A 9,520-nucleotide genomic window follows, 5' to 3' on the forward strand; every position below is an offset into this window, starting at 1 on the left:
CACCTACTCTAACACCTCACACACCCCGCCAAAAACAATTCTTTCTACCACCACAAGAAATTCCTAATCCTGCATATCAAACATGGTTCCAAAAAGACCAAATGCTTCTCTCTTGGTTATTGTCTTCTTTAATAGAAAAAGTGTTCCCTTATGTCATCAATCCCTCTACCTCTTTCCAAGTCTGGCAAGCCCTCTCCACCGCCTTTGGTTCTATTTCTCAAAACCGCCAATTACAATTAAATATAGAACTTCAAGAATTGAAAAAGAATGACTTATCTATCAGTGCATACCTTCAGTGTGCCAAATCACTTGCTAATGAATTAGCAGTCGTTGGTCATCAGATTACCCCAGCAAAATTTAACGCTATCATTTATCGTAACATTGGGAGTGATTATCATAGTATAATCACAGCACTCAATCTTCGACCAACAACTATCCCATTTCATGAATTACACGGGCAACTTGTTGCTCATGAAATTCTTTTGAAAAGCACGCAAGAACCTCCCTTAGCAAACTCCATCATGCGGCACTCTCCATCTTTATCTCCAACTCCGCTCCTCCTTACATCGTCGACTTCACCAGTTAGATCTTCCTCTCAGAACAAGAAGTTTTAGAACAACAGGTGTCCATGTGGTCCATGTCAAATTTGTGGACTATGAAATCATACTAATTATTGATGTCGTAGGCACTATACTCCTAGCCAATCATTCAATTCTCAAGCCAACCATATTTATTCCGGTGCATCAACTGACTTTATCTCATGGTTTCCAGATACTGCTACCAATTATCATGTTACTCCGAATTTTGCAAATTTGAGCATGGCCTATGAATACAAGGGTAAAGATAAACTCCATGTTGGTAATGGACAAGGTTTGCACATTTCTCATACTGGCAATGCCTCTTTCCCTTCAGCTAATGGTCAATTACATTTACATAATATTTTACATGTCCCTAATATTGTGAAAATTTATTATCTATCCAAAAATTCACAACTGACAATAATTGCCTTTTTGAATTCTAGCCTTCTCATTTTTCTATAAAGGATTAGGAAACTCGGAAGCTTCTCCTTTGCAGGCCAAGTGAGCATGGAATTTATGCCCTTCGTCAACCATCGAATCCAAAACAAGCATTTGCTAGTGAACAACTCACGGATCAGGATTGGCATGTTCGTCTCGATCACCCTCACTCCCTCACTGTCAATAAAATAATAAAGGAATTTGGCTTGCCTTTTTCTCAAAGCAAATCAAATTATGTTTGTTCCTCATGTTTCTTAGGAAAATTAGCTCGTCTTCCCTTAGCTTCTGTCGAGCATTCGGGCAAAGAACCATTTGACATCATTCACTTTGATGTTTGGGGACCCGGTCTAATGCTCTCTAGTTTAGGACATCGTTATGCTGTTCTTTTTATCGATGATTTTAGCCAATATACTTGGGTTTATTTTCTTAAAAATAGAAGTGAGGTATTTTCTATTTTTCATAATTTTGAGTCTCTTGTCAAAAGACAATTTAACAAACAAATTAAAGCCTTCCATTATGATTGGGGAGGAGAGTACCAAAAATTAAATAAATACTTTCAATCTGTTGGCATAATTCATCATATTGCTTGTCCATATACACATGAACAAAATGGCATTGCCGAACGAAAAATAAGACATTTAGTGGATACTTGCTTGACATTACTTGTTCATAGTCATGTTCCCTTTAAATATTGGCATTATGCCTTTAACGTTGCTGCTATGTCCATTAATGTTTTGCCTACTCCAATAAAAGAAAATAAATCTCCACATTCGGTTCTTTTTAACGCCACCCCGAATTACTTGGCCATGAAGCCTTTTGACTGTGCAATTTTCCCATTTTTAGAACCTTACAATAGCCATAAATTTTCATATAGAACAAAATTGTGTGTTTACCTTGGTAACTCTCCCTCTCATCATGCATATCGCTGTCTTGATCTGGAAAATCATCTTGTTTATCTTGCTCATCATGTTAAATTTAATGAAAAATTCTTTCCTTTTATTACACAACTTGCTACTTCTACTCCTATGCAGCCTACAACTTCAGTATGACTTGAATTAAAAGGGCATAAGCACTCTCACTTGGTTCCACCGAGACTTCCAAGTATCAATCCAACTCCTTTATCTCCTCCTTCTCTTACTAATTCTAATTTCACTCAAACACTCCCCTTCTAATTCTACCCCACATGACCCACCATTTGATACTATTTCACTGCCAACAAATCCTTCCCCACCATCCAACCCCACATCACTACTTTATCACGTGCCCATGCTATGGTTCTTAGACCAAGCACCATGCAAAGACGTACAGCTCTCACAGCAACAACCCTTTCACTCAAACCTAATTTTCTTCAAACCAAACCTTCCTCTTACACTTAAGCCCGACCATATGTTGAATGGCGTGAGACTATGCAAGCAAAAATAAATGCTCTCCTTGCCAACAAAACATGGGATTTAGTACCCAGACCCCTCAACAAAAATTTCATAAACAGTAAATGGGTGTTTCGAATTAAAAGAAAGTTGGATGGTACAATTGATCGTTATAAGGCATGCTTGGTTGCCAAAGGATTTAAACAACAAAGTGGGCTCGACTACACTGAAACTTTTAGTCCGGTGGTAAAAGCAACCACAATCCGCACAGTCTTAGCTTTATCTACTTCTCTTGGTTGGCAAACACGACAACTAGACATATCAAATGCTTTTCTTCATGGTTTTTTGGCTGAAGAAATATTCATGGAACAACCAACTGGATTTGTTGATCATGTCAAATCAAACCTTGTGCGTCAGTTGAATAAATCTTTTTATGGCCTGAAACAAGCCCCTCGTACTTGGTTTCATCGCCTTGCTGAATTCCTACTACAAATTGGTTTTGTGGCTTCACGTGCAGATGCCTCATTATTTATTTTGAATACTGACAAATCAAAATTATTTGTTTTGGTCTATGTCGATGATATTCTTGAACTAGGTTCCAATCCACAACAAATTTCTTGGTTTGTTCAGAAGCTTCAAGTAGTCTTTCCTGTTTACGATTTGGGAACTCTTCATTACTTTTTGGGAATAGAAGTACACTATTTGCAAAAAGGTATACAGTTGTCCTAACAGAAGTATGTGCTGGATCTTTTGAACCATACAGGGATGTCTGCTAGTAAACCTTGTGCCACTCCTATGGCCAGTAGTCCTTTACTCAGTCAATATTCCGCTCCTTCAATCTCGGATGTAGAGTCCTACCCCAAAGTTATCAAAGCTCTTCAGTATATTACATTGACACGACCATACATAGCATTTTCTGTTAACAAGTTATGTCAATTTATGCATTGTCCTAATGAAGATCACTAGAAAGCTCTCAAAAGGTTGTTGTGGTATCTTCGCCATACTACTTGACTCGGCCTGTTCCTCTCCAAGGATTCAAATTTGCAATTGCAAAGTTTTGTTGATAGCAATTGGGGGGGTTGCCCCGATGACAAACGCTCTACAAATGGCTACACTATGTATTTGGGTAATAATTTAATCTCTTAGACTACAAAGAAACAACCCACAATTGCTAGATCATCTACTGAAAGTGAATATCGGGCTTTGGCAAATGCATCAACCGAATTGGTTTGGCTCTGCTCCTTACTAAGTGAGCTTTGTTTCCTGTGTTCCTCTCCAGCAACTTTATGGTGTGATAATATTGGACCAATTTACTTAACTTCTAATCCTATATTTCATGCTCATACAAAGTACATTGAATTAGACTATCATTTTATTCGCGAACTGATTGTTCAAGGAAAGATTCAAGTTAAATTTATTTCAAGTGATGACTAGCTCGCTGACATCTTCACCAAGCCGCTAGGATGCAGACTCTTTGAACGACACCGAGACAAACTACAACTTCTGCTTGCAGAATTGACAGTTTGAGGGGCTTGTTAAGCCTTATCTATATCTTCATTCAAATCACAACATCTTTATCTAACTTCCTTCAAATCTTAGCAACTGCTTATCTCTATATTCGTTGGGTTTCTTATCTTGTTATCTCATTCTTGTTATTATCTTTTACAGCTGCTACTTATCTTCTCATGTAAATTCTCTATATATGTTGATATTGTAATTCAAGCAAGACACAAGAAATACACCATTCAAAGCCGCACTAATCCGACTCTTACAATCTGTTTTAGCAACAGGTTGCTTTTTCAAGGTATTTCTAGATTTACATCTCTCCTTCCCAGAATAAGAACATGCCACTGTCACGTATCTCATCTCCCCATCATCTCCTTTCGTTGACGTACGTATCATTGCTTCAAAACCCATTTTATTACCATACCATTTGTAATACTTCACCAAACTATCAACTGAATCAAACACTACTCCAATATGAGGCTCCACTTCTTCCTCTACACATCCCAAATCTTCTAATTCATCACATTGATTTTCCTGATTTAATGGTTTTAATATGGACAAAATTAGAATGTACTAATACAACACATCATAAGAAATAATGCGATACAGCAAATTTAAATTCATGTTAACAAAAAAGTTAAAAGCTTTCACGTGGTCAGCATAGTTAGAGGAGATAGTTGCGATTGCTTTTGTCGGCTCTGAGGCTGAGGAAAGCCCTTCTCTTTCTTTAGGAGCGAAAACCAGGCGTAAGGTCAATGATTTAGCTCAAGGCTCCTTAAAGTCTATATTTACTTCTTCTTGATAGCATTGGTCTCGGAAGGCTCTCACTCTAAAGGTCAAGGGGGCAGCTAGCTCGATTGCTAAACTGTTGCTTTCTCAATCAGCCAAGCCTTTCTTCGGATGATGCTGGAACTGGATTTCCTACATTTCCCGCGCTACGAACCAAGGTCAATGTAGTAGGCTTCTTTCATATAGGCAAAGTGAAAACTTTGCTGACAAAGAGAATGAATGAGAGTGACGGGTGGAAAGATATAACGAATAAAAGCCAAAGTTTCGAACACAAGTTACCTTAACATCATTGAAATGGGGCAAACTGGACCCTTCCATATTCCATAATTTTATGCAAAACCAATACCAGTTTTCCCGTTCATAAATCTGGTTCACAACAGTTACCAACAAATATTTTCTATCAGTTATTTTGTATTGTAACATATATTCAATCCATAATAGAATACGAAACCAAATAAATGAATTAAGTCAAAAATTCTTAAGAACCTTAACAGATATTTCTAACCTGAAAAAAAAAATTTATCTCCCTCTCAACCCTAAACGATTCTCTCTATAAAAATTGGTGGCCTTCTTGTGAAAATTCCGTAAACGATTTTCTCTGTAAAAAATCGGTGGCTTTCCTGTGAAAATATTAGTGACTTTCTTGTCACAATAGCTGGTTGTTGTGGTTATTGAGGAAGAAACCGCCAATACCGCATGGAAGACTAATAAGCTATGGCAAGAACACAGAGAAGAAAAGATGAGACAATGAAGCTGAAAGGTATTAGCTTTAAAATGAAGCTACAAATAGTCCTTTTTTTTTTTTCATCTAAAAAATTTGGCGCTTATTTATAGAAGTGCATTAGACAAAACTATATCTTTTTTATTTGCATGATTGGAAAAAAGTTGTAAATTAAAAAAAATATATATATATTTGCCTCACTGATCAATGGATGGTCGTCCACCTGATACGAACGGTCGTCCATTGAAAATGATCGTCTGTCCATATAATATGGACAGGTGTCCATTCTTATTCTTTTAAAAAATCATTCCTCATTTTAAAAATATTGCAAGTTATTATGGACGAGCGTCTATTCGAGGTGGACGTCCATCCATAGGAAATGAACTTTCGTCCATATAATATGGACGAAAGTCCATTGTTATTTTCGTTCAAAATTTCGTCTAGATTGATAGACGACCGTCCATTTGTAATACACGACCGTCCATCAAATATGGACGAACGTCCATAATTGTTGGACAGCCGAAAGACATGTTATAGTGTTCAACGTGATCAGGTCTAACTCGGATGTCACGTAATTCAATACAACAATTCGATGAAATTAATCCATCCATAGCATTATTGTTTATTTTATAGTAAGATAATTCACTTTCATTTTAATTAAGCTAATTTCTTTTTCTTTTTTCTTTTTTCTTTTTTTTTTGTAGATTAATCTCTTTAAACGGTTTATAACTAACAAAATTATATATTAAATTCAAAAACATCTTGCTTGTTTTATTCATTTGTGATCAAATTGTAGCAAACGATTGCTGGAACACCGGACATTCCATTACAAAGACTGCAATTACCGGAATTGAACATTCTCATCCAAGCATTAACGCCATACGCTCATTCAAAACGCCAAACGATTAAGGAAAATAAACGCATATGAGCGAAATCAAATTAACAAATAAAACTGCAAAATCAATACGTTTGCTCATAATAAAGAAATCTTAAACAATACTAACGACTACAGTATCATCAAAATTTGAGAAAATTTTTAAAAAATAAAATAAAAACCAGCTCAAGTCTATGCTATCCTTCATTAGAAACAAAAAGAACTGCTTAAGCACTCCCAATACTAGAGATTTCACATTAATAACATTTCAGCCTTAAGCCACTGGGAGTTGGACTGGGACCTCGATATCAGTCGCAACCATTGATGGCCTGACATATTCCTCTTCATCCTTGGGAGGATGGATAGTGACAAGATCGGGTAGAGGGGTAGTAGGGCCTTGCTTTCCCTTAGGATCCCAATCAAGCATGATCTTAACCTTAATACCAAGTACACCCTGCATCACAATTAAAAGCTTGATAAGAAACACAATATTGTTCATATAAAGATGTCCGCAACACCAATAGAAATGGAAGTCAAGAGCACCAAAAAACAAATGAACAAACCTGTCTCAAAAGAACATGTCTCACAGCAGAATCAATATACTCGTTGACTGGCTGACCAGAAGAGATCATGTATCCATCCTTGAACTTCATTGATTTGGCACGCTGTGCCCTCAACTTCCCGCTGACAATAACCTATTCATATATACCAACAGCATTTAAAATAAAGTTTGCAGTGGAAAAGCAACACCTGGAGGGTGGTTCCAAAACCGAAAAAAGGAGGGCAGTAACAGAGATTAGATTGGACGGACCTCACAACCCTTGGCTCCGCTTTCCATGATGAACCTCAATACACCATAGCAAGCCCTATAAGAGAACACCAATCAAGAAGTAGATTAATTATCAAAAACCCTTTTCAATGGAGCACAAAAATTGTTCTCACCAATGATGCAATATATAGTCTAACATGTAACAATAGAAATGATAGTAAAATAAGCAACCAATAGGTAAGTGGTAAAAAAAAATTAAACATAAGAACCCAAAATTGCTTAGAGGGCCATTTGAATGAAACATATATAACCGTCAAAAAGACTTCTAGTATTCTAGATAAACATATATTGCTCAGTTAAGGATATGGTATGCAATTTCAATAAAAATAATGTTTATAAAGCCCTAATTTCACTGATTTACTTCATTAGCTGATTACATGAAAAAATTTATCCAAAAATCTTCAAAATAATTCACGTCAAAATTGGAAAGGAATGGCACCGTCGTTCCAACTCTATTTCCATGGCTACAATTAATACTTTGAATTCAGATTATACCTTTTCCATATCATTCTCATTTCAGATTTGAGTCTCAATTAGGAAAAAATTACATTTAAATGAACATAGCTGTTAATACCTAACACCCTTTGGATGGTCATACTACTTGCATAACACAGCATACTTTTAAGACATTGAAATAAAAAGTTATCCATCATGTGGCTACCCAAATTCTACAAATGTAAGTTTGTATCATTACATTGGCAAAAGTAGAGAATTGGGGAAGCACCGCAATTTTGTCACCTTCCGACACAAACTGGTATAGAAGTAACCTGTTTGCTTTATAGATGACTTAATACGGTTCAGGTCAAGGTTCCAGAAACTAATAAATCAATAAAAGACATGTACTCTCCTTCAGTTACTATGTGAATAACAGGATCATATCTCACAAGAATAATGGTGTGGAGAATATTAATCAATCTAGTCATCTTCCGACACAGAGTTGGCATGGAAACACCACTCTGCTTTATAGATGACAAGATTACAATTAACACATTGGGCAAAAGATTCCGACAAGAGGTCCAGGTATAAGTTTTGATGTTTCACTTCTAAACTAGGATTCCTCGTCTAACATAAATTAAATGATATACAATAAATTTCTTCATTACCTGCGAACAGCAAGGCCACCAAGGAGCTTGTAGCGGAGAGACTCGGCCTGTGCAATAGCACAGAGTCCTCTGTTGTTGACTTTCTCAGCGTAAAGCTCCACGCTGTTCTCTGGGAACTTAAAACGCTTCTGCACCACTGAGGTAAGCTCTCTAATCCTCCTTCCTTTCTCACCTATTAAAAAAAAAAAAAGCCGGATTATTATCAAATCCAAATCAATAATTCACACATTCAAAAAATGAAAAACATTGTGAAACGCACCGAGAACGTTCTGGGTGCGAGTGGCTCGGATGATGATCTCGGTGCGCATGGGAGTTACCCTGACCTCTACACCAGAGTAGCCGTCCTCTGCCAGCTCTCTAGTCAATACCTCGTTCAACTCGGCGAAAAATACTCCATCGGCCACAAACTATAAATCAAAACACACACCAGTCAATCTTCGTATTTAATTAGTAGTTTTTTTTTTTTTTTTTTTTTCAAAGAAACACAAAAATGAAATGGAATCGAGGAACTGACCTTTCGCTTCTTGCTGATTTGAGTTGCCATGTTGTTTGTTTTGTTGAGTTGCAGAGATTAGATCTCAGTGAGTGAGCAAGGTGGCTGGCTCCTGTGCAAACTCTGCAGACCCTAATTCTTAAAGGGGTTTGCGAGTTATAGGGATGGGTTATATGGATTAGAGGAGATATATCGGACGGCAGGATTTGATTTTAGGGTTTGGTAACGGACGGATGAGATTGCGTGTGATTTGTTTGGTTAGGGGAAGTAATTAGGCATAATAGGTGAAACGACAAGCGTTCAATGTCGTCGATTCAGTTGTGGGAAAAACATTTTGTAAAATGTTTAATTCAACAAGAAGTGAACTGTGGAATATTAACATAGTCTTATTAAAACACTTAACAATATACTATTTAATTTTTCTCCAATTTGAAAGGTTTTTAAAGTTTTGACAAATAGTATTTTATTAGAGCCCCTTAAACCTCACGGTTGAGCACTTCTTATTTAGAAATTTCAAAGTTTCAATACAAAATTCACACATCCTAGCGGCCCATCACTATAATATGATTCGTAATGATACAGTGGTTTTTACACTTTTAGGGATTGTGCATAAAATGTATTAGGGCCAACACAGCCTGAAATGAAAGCTTTCTCGTCTTCTTTTAACCCATGAAGGCCCATTTGTTATTAAAATTATGGGCCTCTTTTAACCCAATAGCCCAAACACCAATGGACATACACACACAGAGCCTGCAAAATTTAAAGATGTCTAAACAGTGAAAGTAAAAAATATAAACGTGGTTGTATGTGGTTAGGATTGGT

General features: G+C 36.7%; 1 protein-coding gene across 1 annotated transcript; it reads right to left on the bottom strand.

Annotated features, from left to right (window-relative positions):
* Nucleotides 1-6,352: 6,352 nt before the first annotated feature.
* Nucleotides 6,353-8,879, bottom strand: LOC116146772 (40S ribosomal protein S3-3-like). Its single transcript, XM_031432213.1, has 6 exons — nucleotides 8,720-8,879; nucleotides 8,465-8,612; nucleotides 8,206-8,377; nucleotides 7,085-7,139; nucleotides 6,837-6,968; nucleotides 6,353-6,727 (listed from the first exon to the last, which is right to left on the bottom strand). The coding sequence occupies exons 1-6, from the start codon at nucleotides 8,747-8,749 to the stop codon at nucleotides 6,548-6,550; spliced, it is 717 nt and encodes a 238-aa protein (XP_031288073.1). The 5' UTR covers nucleotides 8,750-8,879; the 3' UTR covers nucleotides 6,353-6,547.
* Between the last annotated feature and the right edge of the window lie 641 nt (nucleotides 8,880-9,520).

This window comes from Pistacia vera, unplaced genomic scaffold (genome assembly GCF_008641045.1).
Source record: "Pistacia vera cultivar Batoury unplaced genomic scaffold, PisVer_v2 Contig483, whole genome shotgun sequence".
NCBI lineage: Eukaryota > Viridiplantae > Streptophyta > Magnoliopsida > Sapindales > Anacardiaceae > Pistacia > Pistacia vera.

Excerpts from the sequence above, each read along its gene's own strand:
- LOC116146772 (XM_031432213.1), bottom strand. The coding sequence starts at position 8,749 with ATGGCAACTCAAATCAGCAAGAAGCGAAAG. Across the intron at positions 8,378-8,464 it reads TCGCACCCAGAACGTTCTCG|GTGAGAAAGGAAGGAGGATT; the intron begins GTGCGTTTCACA and ends TTTTTTTAATAG. Across the intron at positions 6,728-6,836 it reads GACATGTTCTTTTGAGACAG|GGTGTACTTGGTATTAAGGT; the intron begins GTTTGTTCATTT and ends ATTGTGATGCAG.